Source organism: Nerophis ophidion, linkage group LG08 (assembly GCF_033978795.1).
Source record: "Nerophis ophidion isolate RoL-2023_Sa linkage group LG08, RoL_Noph_v1.0, whole genome shotgun sequence".
Classification (NCBI taxonomy): domain Eukaryota; kingdom Metazoa; phylum Chordata; class Actinopteri; order Syngnathiformes; family Syngnathidae; genus Nerophis; species Nerophis ophidion.
Window position 1 is genome coordinate 26040368 of NC_084618.1, and position 23084 is coordinate 26063451.

At 36.3% G+C, this 23084-nt stretch overlaps 1 protein-coding gene across 3 annotated transcripts in view; it reads right to left on the minus strand.

Moving 5' to 3' along the window:
- myo1d (myosin 1D) overlaps window positions 1-23084 on the minus strand; it is a 189163-nt gene that overhangs the window by 5681 nt on the left and 160398 nt on the right. For 2 of the 3 annotated variants that reach the window (XR_009807794.1, XR_009807793.1), the window contains exons 22-23: window positions 4974-5311; window positions 25-152 (exon numbers count right to left, since the gene is read on the minus strand). Coding sequence is in view for 1 of the 3 variants with exons in the window: in XM_061908110.1 (XP_061764094.1) it covers window positions 5155-5311 (157 nt within the window). In the remaining 2 variants the exon portion in view is untranslated. Of the gene's footprint in view, window positions 1-24; window positions 153-184; window positions 5312-23084 lie in introns of those variants that run through there. The other variant, XM_061908110.1, reaches the window with a different exon arrangement.

The following is a 23084-nucleotide window of genomic DNA, read 5'->3' on the forward strand; positions in this document are numbered from 1 at the left end:
GTGGGAAAAGAAGTGACGCGTCACCTGACTTCCTGTCTGTGGTCTTCCTCCATACAGAGCTTGATAGTGGCAGAGATCAACCGGCGGAGGTGTTGTCATGACAACCACGTGTGGGGTGGGGAGGGGGTGAAGCGAGTCGACACAACAACTTCCTGTTTACAAACGCACACGGACACAAAGCAAATACAGCAAATATATATTTATTATTGATCGAGTGATTGGTGACAAAGACGACCAAGATATATAAAAAAGAGGCACGTAATAAATTATGGAGGACACAAATGGCACACAAAGTAACAAAACAAAAAGCGTATTGTTGGCAGACTTCATTCATAAATGATCATAAACGCGATGATGGATGATAATATTTGGGTTATGTTTGGATTTACTGCTTTTTAAGTGTTTGCAGAGAGTGTAAAAACATCTTTATTATAATATTTCCATATATATGTATATACATTTATGTATATACATATACATATATACATGTATATACATATATGTATATATACATATACACATATATACGTACATACATATATATGTATATACACATATATACACACATATGTATATATACATACATACATATACACATATATATACATACATACATATATACACATACATATATATACATACATACATATATATATATATATACATACAAATATACATACATATATATACATACATACATACAGTATATACATACATATATGCACACACATATATATATACATACATATATATACATACATACATATACACATATATATATACATACATACATATATACACATATATCTATACACATATATATATACATGTATCTATACACATATATATATATATATATATATATATATATCTATACACATATATATATATACACATATCTATACACATATTTGTGTATATATATATATATATATATATCTATATATCTATACACATATTTATATATATATATATATACACACATACATATATGTATACGTACATATATATATATATATATATACAAACATATATATACATACATATATATATATATATAGCCGAGGTTATTGTGGTTTATCCGTTAGAAAGTGCTCAATACCGGAGTAGAGCGGAATATTCGTTAGGTCAGGAAAAAAAACACGGAGGCTATTTCATCCCGGCAAGCCTGTTTCGCAGGTTTCCCTGCTCTTCAGGAAAAAAAAAAAAAAAAAAAAAAAAAATCGCATAAAATCCCCGGAGAGCACGGAAACCTGCGAAACAGGCTTGTCGGAATGAAATCGCTTTTGTGTTTATTTCCTGACCTAATGTGTATATATATATTTATTTCATATATACACATATAATAAATATATATATTTTTGATTTGATATGTATAATTTATGTATATATAAATACATATATATATATATATATATTTTTTTAATAACATTTTTAGTGTATGCTAAGGGCCAATAAAAACAGAGTTTGGACAATCCTTCTGGAACATTCCTTTGCAAATATGCCATGGAGGGGAAATAAGGAGGACGAAGGAAGTTTGACCCCCCCCCCCCCTGAGTGCGTGCGTGTCCCTGAGTGCGACATAACGAGACCAAGGACTCGTCTTAGTGGACCGCAAACATTTAACAAGTCTGACCTTTGCCTCGCTTTGGAAACTTCACAAATTCAACTTGGTGTGTGTGTGTGTGTCTTTTGGCTTTTTCTCAGCTTCTTCTACACGTGACGTCATATTTGCTAGCACGTTTCCTCACTGAAATGAACTTAAAGATCCCTTGTAGACATGATCAACACGTCATAAACCTCTCTTCACTTCGTCACCAAACACCCAATCCATCTTCCATCCAAGAAATCATCTTCTTTCAGAAATAATCTTCCTATCTAGAATCATTTCGGAAGAATGTAATATTTTAGAATAATTTTAGAAAATAAATAATCTTCCCTTTTAGGATTTGTATTCCTTGTATCCCTCTTTTGTTTTTATGATTATTTTCCCCTCTTAATGAATTAATCCTACCATTTTAGAATCATTCTATATTAAAATTAATCTTATGTTTCAGAATAATCTCTTTTTGAAAGAATCTTCCATTTTAGGAATAATCTTCTGTTTTTTTAATTCATCTTGCATTCCGGACTTATTAATCTTTTGCCTTAGAATAAATCTGCGTCTTGGAATAAATCTTCCAACTGAGAAGGAATCTTCCATCTCCGTCAAAAATAAAGTGAAAATAAAAAAATATAAGGGTCAGTTTTGAACAAAAGGAACCCTTCAGATTTGGGATGAAGGAAAGAAAAACATAAAAGACAGTCATTCCCAGTTGTGCTGTAAAGAGGCGGGGCTTAACTTGGCGTGTGCTGTGAGTGGACAACGGAGTAACCCCGCCCATAAAGCTCAAATTAAAGTGGAAGTAAAGTCTATCCCAGCATCAGTTGGGGGGTACAGCTAGCATTAGCTTGGGGAACATATAGCATTAGCTGGAGGGCACAGCTAGCATCAGTTGGGGGTACAGCAAGCATTAGTTGGTGGTTATAACTAGCATCAGTTGGGGGTACATCTAGCATTAGTTAGGGGTACAACTAGCAAGTGTTGGGGGGTACAGCTAGCATCATTGAAGGGTAGAACTAGCATCAAATGGGGGGTACAGCTAGCGTCAGTTGGAGAGTACAGCTAGCATTAGTTGGGGTACAGCTAGCATCAGTTGGGGTACAGCTACCATCAGTTGGGAATATAGCTAGCATCATTGAAGGGTACAACTAGAAACAAATGGGGGGTACAGCTAGCATCAAATGGGGGGTACAGCTAGCATAAGTTGGAGGGTACAGCCAGCATCAATTGGGGGGTACAGCTAGCATCAGTTAGGGGTACATCTACCATCAGTTGGGGGTTACAGCTAGCATCAGTTGGGGTACAGCTAGCATTAGTTGGGGGTACAACTAGCAAGTGTTGGAGGGTACTCCTAGCATCAGTTGGGGGTACATCTAGCATTAGTTAGGGGTAAAACTAGCAAATGTTGGAGGGTACACCTAGCAACAGTTGGGGGTACAGCTAGCATCATTGAAGGGTAGAACTAGCATCAAATGGGGGGTACAGCTAGCGTCAGTTGGAGAGTACAGCTAGCATCAGTTGGGGTACAGCTACCATCAGTTGGGAATATAGCTAGCATCATTAAAGGGTACAACTAGAAACAAATGGGGGGTACAGCTAGCATCAAATGGGGGGTACAGCTAGCATAAGTTGGAGGGTACAGCCAGCATAAGTTGGAGGGTACAGCTAGCATCAGTTGGGGGTACAGCAAGCATTAGTTGGTGGTTATAACTAGCATCAGTTGGGAGTACATCTAGCATTAGTTAGGGGTACAACTAACAAGTGTTGGAGGGTAGAGCTAGCATCAGTTTGGGGTACAGCTAGCATTATTGAAGGGTAGAACTAGCATCAAATGGGGGGTACAGCTAGCGTCAGTTGGAGAGTACAGCTAGCATTAGTTGGGGTACAGCTACCATCACCTGGGAATATAGCTAGCATCATTGAAGGGTACAACTAGAAACAAATGGGGGGAAGAGCTAGCATCAAATGGGGGGTACAGCTAGCATAAGTTGGAGGGTACAGCCAGCATCAATTGGGGGGTACAGCTAGCATCAATTGGGGGTACAGCTAGCATCAGTTGGGGGTACAGCTAGCATCAGTTGGGGGTTACAGCTAGCATCAGTTGGGGGTTACAGCTAGCATCAGTTGGGGGTTACAGCTAGCATCAGTTGGGGTACAGCTAGCATCAGTTGGGAATATAACCAGCATCATTGAAGCGTACAACTAGCATCAAATGGGAGGGTACAGCCAGCATCAAATGGGGGGTACAGCTAGCATAAGTTGGAGGGTACAGCCAGCATCAATTGGGGGGTGCAGCTAGCATCAATTGGGGGTACAGCTAGCATCAAATGGGGGTACAGCTAGCATTAGTTGGGAATATAGCTACCCACAGTTGGGGGTTACAGCTACCATCAGTTGGGGGTACAGCTAGCATCAGTTGAGGGATACAGTAAGCATTAGTTTGGAATATAGCTACCATCAGTTGGGGGTTACAGCTAGCATCAGTTAGGGGTACAGCTAGCATTAGTTGGGAATATAGCTACCATCAGTTGGGGGTACGGCTAGCATCAGTTGAGGGATACAGCTAGCATCAGTTGGGGGTACAGCTAGCATCAGTTGGGGGTACAACTAGCATCAGTTGGAGGGTATAGCTAGCATCAGTTGGGGGTATAGCTAGCATCATTGAAGGGTACAACTAGCATCAAATGGGGGGTACAGCTATCATCAGTTGGGGGATACAGCTAGTATCATTGAAGGGTACAACTAGCATCAAATGGAGGGTACAGCTAAGATCAGTTGGGGGTACAGCTAGCATCAGTTGGGGATACAGCTAGCATCAGTTGGGGGTACAGCTAGCATCAGTTGGGGGTACAACTAGCATCAGTTGGAGGGTATAGCTAGCATCAGTTGGGGGTATAGCTAGCATCATTGAAGGGTACAACTAGCATCAAATGGGGGGTACAGCTATCATCAGTTGGGGGATACAGCTAGTATCATTGAAGGGTACAACTAGCATCAAATGGAGGGTACAGCTAAGATCAGTTGGGGGTACAGCTAGCATCAGTTGGGGATACAGCTAGCATAAGTTGGGGGTACAGCTACCATCAGTAGGGGGTACAGCTAGCATCAGTTGGGGGTACAGCTAGCATCAAATGGGGGTATAGCCAGAATCATTGAAGGGTACAACTAGCATCAAATGGAGGGTACAGCTAGCATCAGTTGGGGGTACAGCTAGCATCAGTTGGGGATACAGCTAGCATAAGTTGGGGGTACAGCGACCATCAGTAGGGGGTACAACTAGCATAAGTTGGCGGTTACAGCTACCATCAGTAGGGGGTACAGCTAGCATCAAATGGGGGTATAGCTAGAATCATTGAAGTGTACAACTAACATCAAATGGAGGGTACAGCTAGCATCAGTTGGGGGTACAGCTGGCATCAGTTGGGAGTACAGCTAGCATCAGTTGGGGGTACAGCTGGCATCAGTTGGAAGGCACAGCTAGCATCAGTTGAGGGGTACAGCTAGCATCAGTTGGAGGGCACAGCTAGCATCAGTTGGGGGTACAGCTAGCATCAGTTGGAGGGCACAGCTAACACGTAGCCTGAGCGGTTCTTGGTGAAGTCTGGCTGGGATTGGTTGATCTTGGGCTCCACCACCACCGAGCACTTCCTGCCGTTCATGCTGCACTGGATGGGACTGACGATGTTCACCTGCAGCTTCCTGCGCTCGCTGCACACAAACACACACGTCTGCTCGTCAGCTTTGCTCCCACAAAGACTTCATCATCTCCTGTGACATCATCCCCTGGCAACTAGGCCTTTATTGTACATTTGGAGACAAAGCTCCGCCCACATGAAACAGTTATCAGGAAAGAAGGCGGGGCTAAGCGTCCTCGTCTCTCAAAGAGTCAACAATGTTCCTAAATGCTCATTTTTATCCTGACCTGATGACACACACTTGTTGCGCAACCACACACACACACCTCCACAGAGCTATTGTGTAATTTGTACTGTTGGGGAGAAGTCACTGTTGGTTGCCATGGAAACCACCCTAAGCCCGACTCCTCCATCTGTCATGGCCGCCAGCCAAAGCAGATATTGTGTGTGTTGATGAAATGCCAGAGGGATGCTGTGCTCAGTGTGAAGGGCAAACATAGATAGGATTACACACACACACACACACACACACACACACACACACACACACACACACACACACACACACACACACACACGTGAAAACAAACCCCGTTTCCATATGAGTTGGGAAATTGTGTTAGATGTAAATATAAACAGAATACAATGATTTGCAAATCCTTTTCAACCCATATTCAGTTGAATGCACTACAAAGACAAGATATTTGATGTTCAAACTCATAAACTTTATTTTTTTTTGCATATAATAATTAACTTACAATTTCATGGCTGCAACACGTGCCAAAGTAGTTGGGAAAGGGCATGTTAACCACTGTTACATCACCTTTTCTTTTAACAACACTCAATAAACGTTTGGGAACTGAGGAAACTAATTGTTGAAGCTTTGAAAGAGGAATTCTTTCCCATTCTTGTTTTATGTCGAGCTTCAGTCGTTCAACAGTCCGGGGTCTCCGCTGTCGTATTTTACGCTTCATAATGCGCCACACATTTTCCATGGGAGACAGGTCTGGACTGCAGGGGGGCCAGGAAAGTACTTGCACTTTTTTTTTTACGAAGCCACACTGTTGTAACACATGCTGAATGTGGCTTGGCATTGTCTTGCTGAAATAAGCAGGGGCGTCCATGAAAAAGAAGGCGCTTAGATGGCAGCATATGTTGTTCCAAAATCTGTATGTACCTTGCAGCATTAATGGTGCCTTCACAAATGTGTAAGTTACCCATGCCTTGGGCACTAATGCACCCCCATACCATCACAGATGCTGGCTTTTGAACTTTGAATCCAAAACAGTCTGGATGGTTCACTTCCCCTTTGGTGTGGATGACACGATGTCGAATATTTCCAAAAACAATTTGAAATGTGGACTCGTCAGACCACAGAACACTTTTCCACTTTGCATCAGTCCATCTTAGATGATCTCGGGCCCAGAGAAGCCGGTGATAAATGGCTTTCGCTTTGCATAGTAGAGCTTTAACTTGCACTTACAGATGTAGCGACAAACTGTATTTAGTGACAGTGGTTTTCTGAAGTGTTCCTGATCCCATGTGGTGATATCCTTTAGAAATCGATGTAAATTTTTGATACCGTGCCATCTGAGGGATCGAAGGTCACGGTCATTCAATGTTGGTTTCCGGTCATGCAGCTTATGTGGAGTGATTTTTCCAGATTCTCTGAACATTTTGATGATTTTATGGACCGTAGATGTTGAAATCCCTGAATTTCTTGCAATTGCACTTTGAGAAACGTTGTTCTTAAACTGTTTGACTATTTGCTCAAGCAGTTGTGGACAAAGGGGTGTACCTCGCCCCATCCTTTCTTGTGAAAGACTGAGCATTTTTGGGGAAGCTGTTTTTATACCCAATCATGGCACCCACCTGTTCCCAGTTAGCCTGCACACCTGTGGGATGTTCCAAATAAGTGTTTGATGAGCATTCCTCAACTTTATCAGTATTGATTGCCACCTTTACCAACTTCTTTGTCACGTATTGCTGGCATCAAATTCTAAAGTTAATGATTATTTGCACAAAAAAAAAAAGATGTTTATCAGTTTGAACATCAAATATGTTGTCTTTGTAGCATATTCAACTGAATATGGCTTGAAAAGGATTTGCAAATCATTGTATTCCGTTTATATTTACATCCAACACAATTTCCCAACTCATATGGAAACGGGGTTTGTAGACAGCCAGGACAAAATATTTTGTAGATAAAAATAGATGTGCTTAAATTTTATAATAATAATAATAATAATAATAATAAGACACATACAGTTATAAGTGTGTGTGTGTGTTGAGCAATAAGTGAAGCAGGAAGTGCGACTGGAACATCCTTTTTGTTTCCAAGCAGACTGAGTCATCGTCTGAAAGAAGAGCTTTCTTTTTTAATCCTCACATGATGGTCTGATCAATGATAATAATCATCATCATCATTATCATCAAGTCAAGACGACAGCCTGGAATGGAATGGCAATATGAGCCCATCAACACGGACACTTGGGTGAAAAAGACACAAAAAAGACATTTTGTTCTCCCAACAAAATGCACTTGAATACGTTCAATATTTATGTAAGTTAAATGTTTGCTTCCATTTTATTTTGTTGTTTATTTAGCATTACAAGGCTATTTACCAACCAATTACAGTACAGTGGCAAATAAGTGTACTGGAATGAGTTTTAAATGGTTCCTTGTATTATTATTATATATTATATAATAATGGATTAGATTTATATCGCGCATTTCTATTGTTGGATACTCAAAGCGCTCACAGAGAAGTGGGAACCCATCATTCATTCACACCTGGTGGTGGTAAGCTACATCTGTAGCCACAACTGCCCTGGGGTAGACTGACGAAAGTGTGGCTGCCAGTTTGCGCCTACGGCCCCTCCGACCACCACCAATCATTCATTCATCATTCATTCACCAGTGTGAGCGGCACCAGGGGGCAAGGGTGAAGTGTCTTGCCCAAGGACACAACGGAAGCGATTTTTTGGATGTCAATAGGTGGGAAGCGAACCTGCAATCCTCAGGTTTCTGGCACGGCCGCTCAACCCACTACGCCATGCCGCCCCAGATCCGAGTTACGACTGAACATGTTAGCATGCTAATGTTAGCATTTTACCACTGGACTACTAATATCAGCATGCTAAAGTTAACAGTCAACATGTTTCAAGGTCCAAGCTACGACTAAACATGTTAGCATGCTAACGTTAGCATTTTAACAATGGACTACTAATATCAGCATGCTAAAGCTAACGGTCAACATGTGTCAAGGTCCAAGTTACGACTGAACATGGCAGCAAGCTACTGTTAGCATTTTAACATTGGACTACTAATATCAGTATGCTAAAGCTAACAGTCAACATATCTCAATGTCCAAGTTACGACTGAACATGTCAGCATGCTAATGTTAGCATTTTACCACTGGACTACTAATATCAGCATGCTAAAGCTAACGGTCAACATGTGTCAAGGTCCAAGTTACGACTAAACATGTTAGCATGCTAACGTTAGCATTTTAGCAATGGATTACTAATATCAGCATGCTAAAGCTAACGGTCAACATGTGTCAAGGTCCAAGTTACGACTGAACATGTCAGCATGCTAATGTTAGCATTTTAGCATTGGACAACTAATATCAGCATGCTAAAGCTAACAGTCAACATGTGTCAAGGTCCAAATTACGACTGAAAATGTCAGCATGCTAATGTTAGCATTTTAGCACTGGACTACTAATATCAGCATGCTAAAGCTAACGGTCAACATGTGTCAAGGTCCAAGTTACGACTAAACATGTTAGCATGCTAACGTTAGCATTTTAGCAATGGACTACTAATATCAGCATGCTAAAGCTAACGGCAAACGTGTCAAGGTCCAAGTTACGACTGAACATGTCAGCATGCTAATGTTAGCATTTTAGCATTGGACTACTAATATCAGCGTGCTAAAGCTAACGGTCAACATGTGTCAGTCCAAGTTACGACTAAACATGTTAGCGTGCTAATGTTAGCATTGGAATACTAATTTAAACATGCTAAAGCTAACAGTCAACATGTGTCAAGGTCCAAGTTATGACTGAACATGTTAGCATGCTAATGTTAGCATTTTAACATTTGACTACTAAAATTAGCATGCTAAAGCTAACAGTCAACATGTGTCAAGGTCCAAGTTACGACTGAACATGTCAGCATGCTAATGTTAGCATTGGACTACTAATATCAGCATGTTAACAGTCAACATGTATCGAGATCCAAGTTCCGACTGAACATGTCAGCATGCTACTGTTAGCATTTTATCATTGGACTACTAATATCAGCATGCTAAAGCTAACAGTCAACATGTGTCAAGGTCCAAGTTACGACTGAACATGTCAGCATGCTAATGTTAGCATTTTAGCATTGGACTACAAATATCAGTATGCTAAAGCTAACAGTCAACATGTGTCAAGGTCCAAGTTACGACTGAACATGTCAGCATGCTAATGTTAGCATTTTAGCATTGGACTACAAATATCAGTATGCTAAAGCTAACAGTCAACATGTGTCAAGGTCCAAGTTATGACTAAACATGTTAGCATGCTAACGTTAGCATTTTAGCAATGGACTACTAATATCAGCATGCTAAAGCTAACGGTCAACATGTGTCAAGGTCCAAGTTACGACTGAACATGTCAGCATGCTAAAGTTAGCATTTTATCATTGGACTACTAATATCAGCATGCTAAAGCTAACAGTCAACATGTGTCAAGGTCCAAGTTATGACTGAACATGTCAGCATGCTAATGTTAGCATTTTTGCATTGGACTACTAATATCAGCATGCTAAAGCTAACGGTCAACATGTGTCAAGGTCCTAGTTACGACTAAACATGTTAGCATGCTAATGTTAGCATTGGAATACTAATTTAAGCATGCTAAAGCTAACAGTCAACATGTGTCAAGGTCCAAGTTACGACTGAACATGTCAGAATACTAATGTTAGCATTTTAGCATTGGACTACTAATATCAGCATGCTAAAGCTAACGGTCAACATGTGTCAAGGTCCAAGTTACGACTAAACATGTTAGCATGCTAATGTTAGCATTGGAATACTAATTTAAGCATGCTAAAGCTAACAGTCAACATGTGTCAAGGTCCAAGTTATGACTGAACATGTTAGCATGCTAATGTTAGCATTTTAACATTTGACTACTAAAATTGGCATGCTAAAGCTAACAGTCAACATGTGTCAAGGTCCAAGTTACGACTGAACATGTCAGCATGCTAATGTTTGCATTGGACTACTAATATCAGCATGTTAACAGTCAACATGTATCGAGATCCAAGTTACGACTGAACATGTCAGCATGCTACTGTTAGCATTTTATCATTGGACTACTAATATCAGCATGCTAAAGCTAACAGTCAACATGTGTCAAGGTCCAAGTTACGACTGAACATGGCAGCAAGCTACTGTTAGCATTTTAACATTGGACTACTAATATCAGTATGCTAAAGCTAACAGTCAACATATCTCAATGTCCAAGTTACGACTGAACATGTCAGCATGCTAATGTTAGCATTTTAGCATTGGACTACTAATATCAGTGTGCTAAAGCTAACAGTCAACATGTATCGAGATCCAATTTACGACTGAACATGTTAGCATGCCAATGTTTGCATTGGACTACTAATATCAGCATGTTAACAGTCAACATGTATCGTGATCCAAGTTCCGACTGAACATGTCAGAATGCTACTGTTAGCATTTTATCATTGGACTACTAATATCAGCATGCTAAAGCTAACAGTCAACATGTGTCAAGGTCCAAGTTACGACTGAAAATGTCAGCAAGCTACTGTTAGCATTTTAACATTGGACTACTAATATCAGTATGCTAAAGCTAACAGTCAACATATGTCAAGGTCCAAGTTACGACTGAACATGTTAGCATGCTAATGTTAGCATTTTAGCATTGGACTACTAATATCAGCGTGCTAAAGCTAACAGTCAACATGTATCGAGATCCAAGTTACGACTGAACATGTCAGCATGTTACTGTTAGCATTTTAACATTGGACTACTAATATCAGCATGCTAAAGCTAACAGTCAACGTGCCAAAGTCCAAGTTACGACTGAACATGTTAGCATGCTAATGTTTGCATTGGACTACTAATATCAGGATGTTAACAGTCAACATGTGTCAAGGTCCATGTTACGACTGAACATGTCAGCATGCTAATGTTAGCATTTTAGCATTGGACTAGTAATATCAGTATGCTAAAGCTAACAGTCAACATGTGTCAAGGTCCAAGTTACGACTGAACATTTTAGCATGCTAATGTTAGCATTTTAACATTTGACTACTAAAATTAGCATGCTAAAGCTAACAGTCCACATGTGTCAAGGTCCAAGTTACGACTGAACATGGCAGCAAGCTACTGTTAGCATTTTAACATTGGACTACTAATATCAGTATGCTAAAGCTAACAGTCAACATATCTCAATGTCCAAGTTATGACTGAACATGTCAGCATGCTAATGTTAGCATTTTAGCATTGGACTACTAATATCAGTGTGCTAAAGCTAACAGTCAACATGTATCGAGATCCAATTTACGACTGAACATGTTAGCATGCCAATGTTTGCATTGGACTACTAATATCAGCATGCTAAAGCTAATAGTCAACATGTATCAAGGTCCAAATTACGACAGAACATGTCAACATGCTAATGTTAGCATTTTAGCATTGGACTACTAATATCAGCATGTTAAAGCTAACAGTCAACATGTGTCAAGGTCCACGTTACGACTAAACATGTTAGCATGCTAATGTTAGCATTGGAATACTAATTTAAGCATGCTAAAGCTAAAAGTCAACATGTGTCAAGGTCCAAGTTACGACCGAACATGTCAGCATGCTTACTAACGTTAGCATTTTAGCAATGGACTACTAATACCAGCATGCTAAAGCTAACAGTCAACATGTGTCAAGGTCCAAGTTACGACTGAACATGTTAGCATGCTAATGTTTGCATTGGACTACTATTATCAGCATGTTAACAGTCAACATGTGTCAAGGTCCAAGTTACGACTGAACATGTTAGCATGCCAATGTTAGCATTTTAGCATTGGACGACTAATATCAGCATGCTAAAGCTAACAGTCAACATGTGTCAAGTTCCAAGTTATGACTGAACATGTCAACATGCTAATTTTAGCATTTTAGCATTGGACTACTAATATCAGCATGCTAAAGCTAACAGTCAACATGTGTAAAGGTCCAAGTTACGACCGAACATGTCAGCATGCTTACTAACGTTAGCATTTCAGCAATGGACTACTAATACCAGCATGCTAAAGCTAACAGTCAACATGTGTCAATGTCCAAGTTACAACTGAACATGTTAGCATGCTAATGTTTGCATTTGACTACTAAAACCAGCATGTTAACAGTCAACATGTGTCAAGGTCCAAGTTACGACTTAACATGTTAGCATGCCAATGTTAGCATTTTTGCATTGGACGACTAATATCAGCATGCTAAAGCTAACAGTCAACATGTGTCAAGGTCCAAGTTACGACCAAACATGTTAGCATGCTTATGTTAGCATTTTAGCATTGGACTACTAATATCAGCATGCTAAAGCTAACAGTCAACATGTGCCAAAGTCCAAGTTAGGACTGAACATGTTAGCATGTTGATGTTTGCATTGGACTACTAATATCAGCATGTTAACAGTCAACATGTATCGAGATCCAAGTTACGACTGAACATGTCAGCATGCTAATGTTAGCATTTTAGCATTGGACTACTAATATCAGTATGCTAAAGCTAACAGTCAACATGTGTCAAGGTCCAAGTTACGACTGAACACGTTAGCATGCTGTTAGCATTTTAGCATTGGACTACTATTATCAGCGTGCTAAAGCTAACAGTCAACATGTATCGAGATCCAAGTTACGACTGAACATGTCAGGATGCTAGTGTTAGCATTGGACTACTAATATCAGCATGCTAAAGCTAACAGTCAACATGTGCCAAAGTCCAACTTACGACTGAACATGTAAGCATGCTAATATCAGCATGCTAAAGCTAACAGTCAACATGTGTCAAGGTCCAAGTTACGACTGAACATGTCAGCATGCTAATGTTAGCATTTTAGCATTGGACTACTAATATCAGCATGCTAAAGCTAATGGTCAACATGTGTCAAGGGCCAAGTTACGGCTAATCATGTTAGCATGCTAATGTTAGCATTGGAATACTAATCTAAGCATGCTAAAGCTAACAGTCAACATGTGTCAAGGTCCAAGTTACGACTGAACATGTCAGCATGCTAATGTTAGCATTTTAGCATTGGACTAACATTAGCAAGGAGCATTTTGACTGTGGACAGTTTAAACGCTATCTGGCCGTGTTACCGGTAAACGTGACGCTCGGCAGCGTTCCAAGACGCCTCACGGCTAAACGCCGGCTGTGACTTGGCGACATTTTAACGAGCCGTGACCCCAGCGGCGTCCCGAAAATGAGCATGGCGAGCAGGTTGGACGCGGTGTAGAGGCGGTGACTGGCGGGTGAATGGCGTGTGTCAGTGACAGCTGTTGCTGGGAATCGTCTGCCGATCAACGGGAGGCCAAGCAGAACCGGAAACACGAGAGGGGGCGGGGGTGTTGTCAACTCCACAGATGGCGAGGGCGCCGGCGTTGGTGAGGCGCCATGATGGATGACTGATCATACGTGCTAAAACAAGTCACTATGTTATGGTCAAACACTGGTGGAATTTGGATTTTACTGTAAAAGTAACACGTTTTTTTCTATTTACAGTAATGCACCATGAAAAAATATTGTACGCTTTACAGGAGCATTTCCGTATTCACATATTTTAAAATGCAAATGTGAAGTACAAATACAGTTTTTACAATTTTTCTTTAGTCAGAATTTATGGTAAAAAAAAATGGCAGAATTGAAATTTTACAGTAATGCTTTGTAAATACCCCCCGCCCCTTTTTTTAACTTTAAAATTTACAGATTCACAGTAAAATTTTGTCCCCTTTTTAACCGTGAAAATTTTAGCTCTTTTTGGTGTCTAGTTTTTGTTTAAAAATTCCTTATTTTTCCCAAACAAAATCCCACATCGTAATATGCAAATGTTGAGCACAAATGCAGTTTTTAGTATTTTTCTTTAGTCAAGATTTTATGGTAAAACAAACTGGCAGGATTTTAGTGTTACTGTTTTTTTTTTTATTTACAGCAATTCACTGTAAAACACTGTAAATTTCACAGTAACATTTTGGTGACGGAGCTGCTAAGTTTGAAATTATTATTATTATTTTTTTTATTAAAACTCTTCAGACTTTTTTGAAGTTTTTGTCAAAAAAAAAATCTAAATTTTTTCTGTGAAATCACACATATTTTAAAATGCAAATGTTAAGTACAAATAGAGTTTTTAGTATTTTTCTTTAATCAGAATTTATGGAGAAAAAAATGGCACAAATTTATTTTTACAGTAATGCCCTGTAAATAACACTTTTATTTTTTATTGTAAAAATCTACAGATTCACAGTAAAATTTGAATCCCTTTCTTTATCGTAAAAAATTGAGATTTTTTGTGTCTAATTGTTAAAAAGTAACTTATTTTTCCCCAAAAATTCACACATTTGAATATTTGAGAACAAATGTAGTTTGGTATTTTTCTTTGGTCAGATTTTAGTTTTACTGTTAATGATTTCTATATACAGTAATGCACTGTAAAACACTAAATTTCACAGTAACATTTTGGTGACGGAGCTGCTAAGTTTAAATTTGTTTTTATTTTTACTAAAACTCTTCAGACTTTTTTTGTGAAGTTTTTGTTATAAAAAAAAATCTAAAATTATTCTGTGAAATTACACATTTTAAAATGCAAATGTTAAGTACAAATACAGTTTTTAGTATTTTTCTTTAATCAGAATTTATGGAGAAAAAATGGCACAATTTTATTTTTACAGTAATGCCCTGTAAATAACACTTTTTTTAATTTTTATTGTAAAATCTACGGATTCACAGTAAAATTTTAATCCCTTCCTTTATCGTAAAAAATTGAGATTTTTTGTGTCTAATTGTTAAAAAGTAACTTATTTTTCCCCAAAAATTCACACATCTTAATATTTAAGCCCAAATGTAGTTTGGTATTTTTCTTTGGTCAGATTTTAGTTGTACTGTTAATGTTTTCTATTTACAGTAATGCACTGTAAAACACTCTAAATATCACAGTAACATATTGGTGACGGAGCTGCTAAGTTTAAATTTGTTTTTATTTTGACTAAAACTCTTCAAACTTTTTTTGTGAAGTTTTTGTTAAAAAAAATCTAAAATTTTTCTGTGAAATCACACATTTTAAAATGCAAATGTTAAGTACAAATACAGTTTTTAGTATTTTTCTTTAATCAGAATTTATGGAGAAAAAATGGCACAATTGTATTTTTACAGTAATGCCCTGTAAATAACACTTTTTAAATTTTTTTATTGTAAAACCTACAGATTCACAGTAAAATTTGAATCCCTTTCTTAATCATAAAAATTTGAGATTTTTGGTGTCTAATTGTTAAAAAGTAACTTATTTTTCCCCAAAAATTCCCACATTTGAATATTTGAGACCAAATGTAGTTTGGTATTTTTCTTTGGTCAGATTTTAGTTTTACTGTTAATGTTTTCTATTTACAGTAATGCACTGTAAAACACTAAATTTCACAGTAACTTTTTGGTGACGGAGCTGCTAAGTTTAAATTTGTTTTTATTTTTACTAAAACTCTTCAGACTTTTTGTGAAGTTTTTGTTAAAAAAAAAAAATCTAAAATTATTCTGTGAAATTACACATATTTTAAAATGCAAATGTTAAGTACAAATACAGTTTTTTTTGTATTTTTCTTTAATCTGAATTTATGGAGAAAAAATGGCACAAATTTATTTTTACAGTAATGCCCTGTAAATAACACTTATTTTTTATTGTAAAAATCTACAGATTCACAGTAAAATTTGAATCCCTTTCTTTATCGTAAAAATTTGAGATTTTTTGTGTCTAATTGTTAAAAAGTAACTTATTTTTCCCCAAAAATTCCCACATTTGAATATTTGAGACCAAATGTAGTTTGGTATTTTTCTTTGGTCAGATTTTAGTTTTACTGTTAATGTTTTCTATTTACAGTAATGCACTGTAAAACACTAAATTTCACAGTAACATTTTGGTGACGGAGCTGCTAAGTTTAAATTTGTTTTTATTTTTACTAAAACTCTTCAGACTTTTTTTGTGAAGTTTTTGTTAAAAAAAAATCAAAAAAATTTCTGTGTAATTACACATATTTTAAAATGCAAATGTTAAGTAAAAATACAGTTTTAAGTATTTTTCTTTAATCAGAATTTATGGAGAAAAAATGGCACAATTTTATTTTTACAGAATTGCCTTGTAAAATCACACTTTTTTAATTTTTATTGTAAAATATACAGATTCACAGTAAAAATGTAATCCCTTTCTTTATCGTAAAAATTTGAGATTTTTTGTGTCTAATTGTTAAAAAGTAACTTATTTCTCCCCAAAAATTCACACATTTTAATATTTGAGCCCAAATATAGTTTGGTATTTTTCTTTGGTCAGATTTTAGTTTTACTGTTAATGTTTTCTATTTACAGTAATGCACTGTAAATTTCACAGTAACATTTTGGTGACGGAGCTGCTAAGTTTAAATGTGTTTTTATCTTTACTAAAACTCTTCAGACTTTCTTTGTGAAGTTTTTGTTAAAAAAACGTCTAAAATTTTTCTGTGAAATTACACATTTTAAAATGCAAATGTTAAGTGCGAATAAAGTTTTTAGTATTTTTCTTTAATCAGAATTTATGGAGAAAAAAAGGCATACTTTTATTTTTACAGTAATGCCCTGTAAATAACACTTTTTAATTTTTAATTGTAAAATCTACAGATTCACAGTAAAATTTTTAATCCCTTTCTTAATCGTAAAAATGTGAGATTTTTTTGTGTCTTGATTGTTAAAAAGTAACTTATTTTTCCAAAGAAAATTCAAACATTTTAATATTTGAGCCCAAATGTAGTTTGGTATTTTTCTTTGGTCAGATTTTAGTTTTACTGTTAATGTTTTCTATTTACAGTAATGCACTGTAAAACACTCTGAATTTCACAGTAACATTTTGGTGACTGAGCTGCTAATTTTGTATTTTTTTTAAAATGTATTTTTACTGAAAATCTACAGATTTTTTAGTGTAGTTATTCTTTTTAAAATCCCAAATTTTTCAATGAAATTTCACATATGTTAAAATGCAAATGTTAAGTACACATTTTTCTTTAGTCAGAATTTATTGGGAAAAAATTGGCATCATTTTAATTTTACAGTAATGCCCTGTAAAAAAACTTTTTTTTTTTTTTTTTACCGTAAAATCTACAGATTCAGTTAAATTAGTGTTAGTGTTGTTTCTATCAAAAAACACCTATTTTCCCCAGAAATTTCCAACGTTAAAAATGCAAATGTCATTTTCAGTAATTTCCTGCGGTCAGCGTTGGAAGACGGCGTTTAAAGCGTCTGAAGGACAACTGAAAAAGGTGTGATGGCGTCGAAGAGGAAATGAGGTCGTGAGGCTGCGACATATGAAGAGCGATGCCGGGACGTTGCCGAGGAGAGAGCGCACTAAAAGGGGGGTCGGGGAGGGAGGGACTGTTGCTAGGCGGAACCTTAAGGTAAATGGTGTGCTTTAAAAATGGACGCTTTGATTCGCAACAAGATATCGTTAACATTGTTGCCGTTAAATTAAATAAAAATACTTTTACAAAAACTTGAAACGTTTTTTTCCGTGCATTACTTCAAATGGAAAAACAATAACATTGTTGTTTTTCCAGTCAAGTTTTCCCATTTTTTTTTACCAGTAAATCTGACTAAAGAAAAATACTAAAAATTAAATTTTGCACTCAACATTTGCACTTTCAAATACGTGACATTTTACAGAAAAGTTTTTTTTTTTTAAACAAAAAAAAAACGGTAAAAGTCCCCAAAATTTTACAAGTTCACGTACAGAGATTTTTTTTTTTACAGTGCCTTACTGTAAATAAACAATAACCGTGTTATTAAATACAATACTGCTAGTTTCTTACCATAAAAGCTGACTAAAAAAGCACTAAAAGCGTATTTTATTTTAAATTATAGGAAATTTTGCGGAAAATGTGTGGTCTTTGCTAAGTTTTATTTATTTATTTATTTTTTTTTACAAAAAATCTACAGATTTTTTTTGTCCATCCATCCATTTTCTACCACTTATTCCCTTTCGGGGTCGCGGGGGGCGCTGGCGCCTATCTCAGCTACAATCGGGCGGAAGGCAGGGTACACCCTGGACAAGTCGCCACCTCATCGCAGGGCCAACACAGATAGACAGACAACATTCACACTCACATTCACACACTAGGGCCAATTTAGTGTTGCCAATCAACCTATCCCCAGGTGCATGTCTTTGGAGGTGGGAGGAAGCCGGAGTACCCGGAGGGAACCCACGCATTCACGGGGAGAACATGCAAACTCCACACAGAAAGATCCCGAGCCTGGATTTGAACCCAGGATTGCAGGAACTTCGTATTAATTGTAAAAAAAATTTTTTTTTAATTTCACTGAAAATCTCCAGATTTTTTTGGTTTATTTATTGTAAAAAAAAATACTTTAAAACGTCTTCTTTTTATAAAATATGGGAAATTTAGCGGAAAAATAAAGTTTTTTTTTTTTTTTTTTTTAAACATACAAAAAAATTTGTAGATTTTACGGTTAAAAACATTTTTTTACTTTGAAATGTACTGGTGTCTATTTTTACAGTGCATTACTGTAAATGAATAAACAATCACCGTGTTATTAAATACAATCCTGCTAGTTTCTTACCATTATATCAGACAAAAAAAATACTAGAAGTGTCTTCTTTTTTTTTTTTTTTTTAATAAATATAGGACATTTTGCGGGAAAGCGTGTTGTTTTTGGTACGTTCGTTTTTTTTTTTGTTTTTTTTTAATTTCACTGAAAATCTCCAGATTTTTTTGGGTTTATTTATTGTAAAAAAAATACTTTAAAACGTCTTCTTTTTCTAAAATATGGGAAATTTAGCGGAAAAATAAAGGTGTTTTTTTTTTTTAAAACATACAAAAAAATGTGTAGATTTTACGGTTAAAAACATTTTTTTACTTTGAAATGTACCGGTGTCTATTTTTACAGTGCATTACTGTAGATGAATAAACAATCACTGTGTTATTAAATACAATCCTGCTAGTTTCTTACCATTATATCAGACTAAAAAAATACTAAAAGTGTCTTCTTTTTTTTAAATATAGGACATTTTGCGGAAAAATGTGTTGTTTTTGCTAAGTTTGTATTTTTTGTAAAAAAATGGACTGAAAATATACAGATTTTTTTGTGTAGTTATTGTGAAAAAAATCCCTAAAAACGTGTCCTTTTTTTTAAATATGGTAAATTTTGCGGAAAAACATGTTTTTTTAAAACAAAAAAACAAACAAAAAATCTTTACATTTTACGATTAAAAAGTCAGCAAAATTTTACTAGGAAATGTTTGTTTTTTACAGTAAATTACTGTAAATGAAAGAACTATACCACTGATGTGTTTAGTGTAAAATTGAAATTATTCCAGTTTCTTGCTGTACTCAACATTTGCAATTTAAAAAATGTAAACAAAAATCTGTAGATTTTACAGTGAAATAAAAAAAACTGGCAGTTCAGTCACCAAAACTTTACTGTAAAATTTACTGCATTTCTTTTTTAAGTGCATTACTGTGAATGGGAAAAACAATACCATGGTTATTTTTTACAATAAAAATACTTTTACAAAAAATACACAAACAAAAAAAATTCTAGATTAAAAAAAAGAGTCACTAAAATTTTACTTTGAAATGTACCGGTGTCTATTTTTACAGTGCATTACTGTAAATGAATAAACAATAACCGTGTTATTAAATACAATCCTGCTAGTTTCTTACCATTAAATCAGACAAAAAAAAAATACTAAAAGTGTCTTCTTTTTTTTTTCAAATATAAGACATTTTGCGGAAAAATTTGTTGTTTTTACTAAGTTTGTATTTTTTTTTTTACTGAAAATATACAGATTTTTTGTGTAGTTATTGTAAAAAAAAATCCCTAAAAACGGCTCCTTTTTTTTTAAATATGGGAAATTTTGCGGAAAAACAAATGTTCTTTTTCTTTTGTTTTTTTAACAAAAAACAAAACTAAAAATCTTGAGATTTTACGATTAAAGTCAGCAAAATTTTACGAGGAAATGTTTGTTTTTTACAGTAAATTACTGTAAATGAAAGAACTATACCTCTGATGTGTTTAGTGTGAAATTTAAATTCTTCCAGTTTCTTACTATTAAATATTACTAAAGAAAAACAATTAAAAAAAATGTTGTACTCAACATTTGCATTTTAAAATATGTAAAAAAAATCCTGTAGATTTTACAGCAAAATAAAAAAACTGGCAGTTCAGTCACCAAAACTTTACTGTAAAATTTACTGCATTTTTTTTTACAGTGCATTACTGTAATGGGAATAACAATACCATGGTTATTTTTTACAATAAAAATACTTTTACAAAAATTACACACAAAAATATTTCTAGATAAAAAAAAGAAAAGTCACAAAAATTTTGCTTTGAAATGTACCGGTGTCTATTTTTACAGTGCATTACTGTGAATGAAAAAGACACCACCCGTGTTATGTTTACTGTACTAAAATACTAATGAATTATAAAAAGGTACTAAACCGTCTTTGAAAAATACCTGTACTTTTTTTCTCCAGGGACAGGATGGCGCGCCGACACACACACACACACACACACACACACACACACACACACACACACACACACACACACACACACACACACACACACACACACACACACACACACACACACACACACACACACACACACACACACACACACACACACACACACACAAGCAGAAACAGAAGAGGAAGAATCGACATATTTTGACTTAAACAACAATAAAGGTTAAGCAATACACGCTGAAGCTTTAAAACATAGCTTGCTAGCTGTTAACGTCCCTCCACAGTGTTTTAGCAACTTCCAAATCACTAATCCTCGCCTCCATGGCGACAAGAAAAATCAGTTTCTTGTAAGTATCATCCCTGCAGGACGAGGAATAGCTAAACATCCTTATCCACACACCATAAGAGGATACAATAGCTCACCGCTAACGGCACGCCAGCGCTCCTGCATGCAAACAAATGGGTGGATCCATACAAATGGTGATTGTAGCGATACCAACTCAAAGAGCTGTATCTCGTCGATACTACAAGGATTCCGTTGATCATTTGTTATGAATGTGTCACTGCATACATGAGCAGCCAAATGACAATGACAGAACATAATTAGTAAGCAGCGACATAGAGAAAGGAGCGGAGCTAGCAAACAGGAAGTTGTGGCCCAACCTCTGCGTCATCTGAAGCTGGTGTTGACCAGAATAAGTAAAAAAAATTAATTTGCAATGAGCGTAAATTTCAAACTTTAAGCCGCTACTTTTTTTCCTACGCTTTAAAACCCGCGGCTTATAAAATTTATGGATTTTTCTTCGCTGACGGCCACAGAGCAAATAGTTTTCGTTAAACACATGCAAAGACACTGAAAAGGTGTTATTTTCTGTGCTGTGGCGCCATCTTTTGGACATGTTCGCTCACTGCAGGTTCTGCAGTAACCTTCTATTTACTGCTTTCAACCGGTAGTAGAAGTGCCGTTGGGTCTTTTAGCCGTCCGCAGCGTTTTTACTCGTATGGATTCTTCTTTCGTCATTCTGAAAAATGTTTTTTAAGTTTTACAATATAACAAACAATTCTTACTTACTAAACTATCCCATGTGTGATGTCTGTAGGAGTGTTTTCATGCAAATTCGCACATACTAATATAATGTAATCAAGCTAGCGTCGTTAGCGTTAGCTAATATTTTAACACGTTTACGAGAGACTGTGTTAGTATTATTAACTTACAATGGCGTTTTTTTTGTATTGTTTCCGTTTCACAAACTTATGACCCTCAGGCATTTCAGTAGCCGGGGGAAAACTTGGCTTCGTTTACTAGTTACTGATGAGCAACAAGCGGGAAAATAGTGAGCAGAAATGGACAAAGAAAAGTGTACATTATGGAAATATCAGGTTTAAAGCCATGACAAGATGTTCTCCCGACTAATTTTTGCCTTGAGATGACATCACTGCGTCCACAGCGTTTTTACTCATATGGATTCATTCATTCATCACTCCAAGCAACATTTGTAAGTTTTACAATATCACTAAAACAATTCTTACTTACTAAACTATCCCATGTGTGATGTCTGTAAGAGTGTTCACATGCATATTTGTACATACTAACGTAATGTAATCAAGCTAACGTTGCTAGTGTTAGCTAATATGTTAACACGTTTACAAGTGTGTCAGTATAATTAACTTACAATGGTGTTCTTTTTGTATTGTTTCAGTTTCACAAATGCCTCAGTAAATTGACCAAAACACCACTGTGGAGCCACTGTTTAGCTGATTGGAGAGCTAGCTTTCGCAGCTAGTGGCTCCATGACGATGACTTCTATTTTGTTTGATGAGCCGTTTTACTGCCGTGTTACAGACGCCGTTTGGAAACAATGCAAAAATAAACATTTATAAAATACTTCAGTGTAAATAACTAATTAACTGCGGTGTATAATCTGCTGCAGCTAATATATGGAAAAAATATTTTTTTTGATTGGTGGGTGCGGCTTATATACTGGTGTGCTCTGTAGTCCGTACAACACGGTGTTGTACGAAAAAAAAAGCAAATTCTTTCTCTGCTTAGGC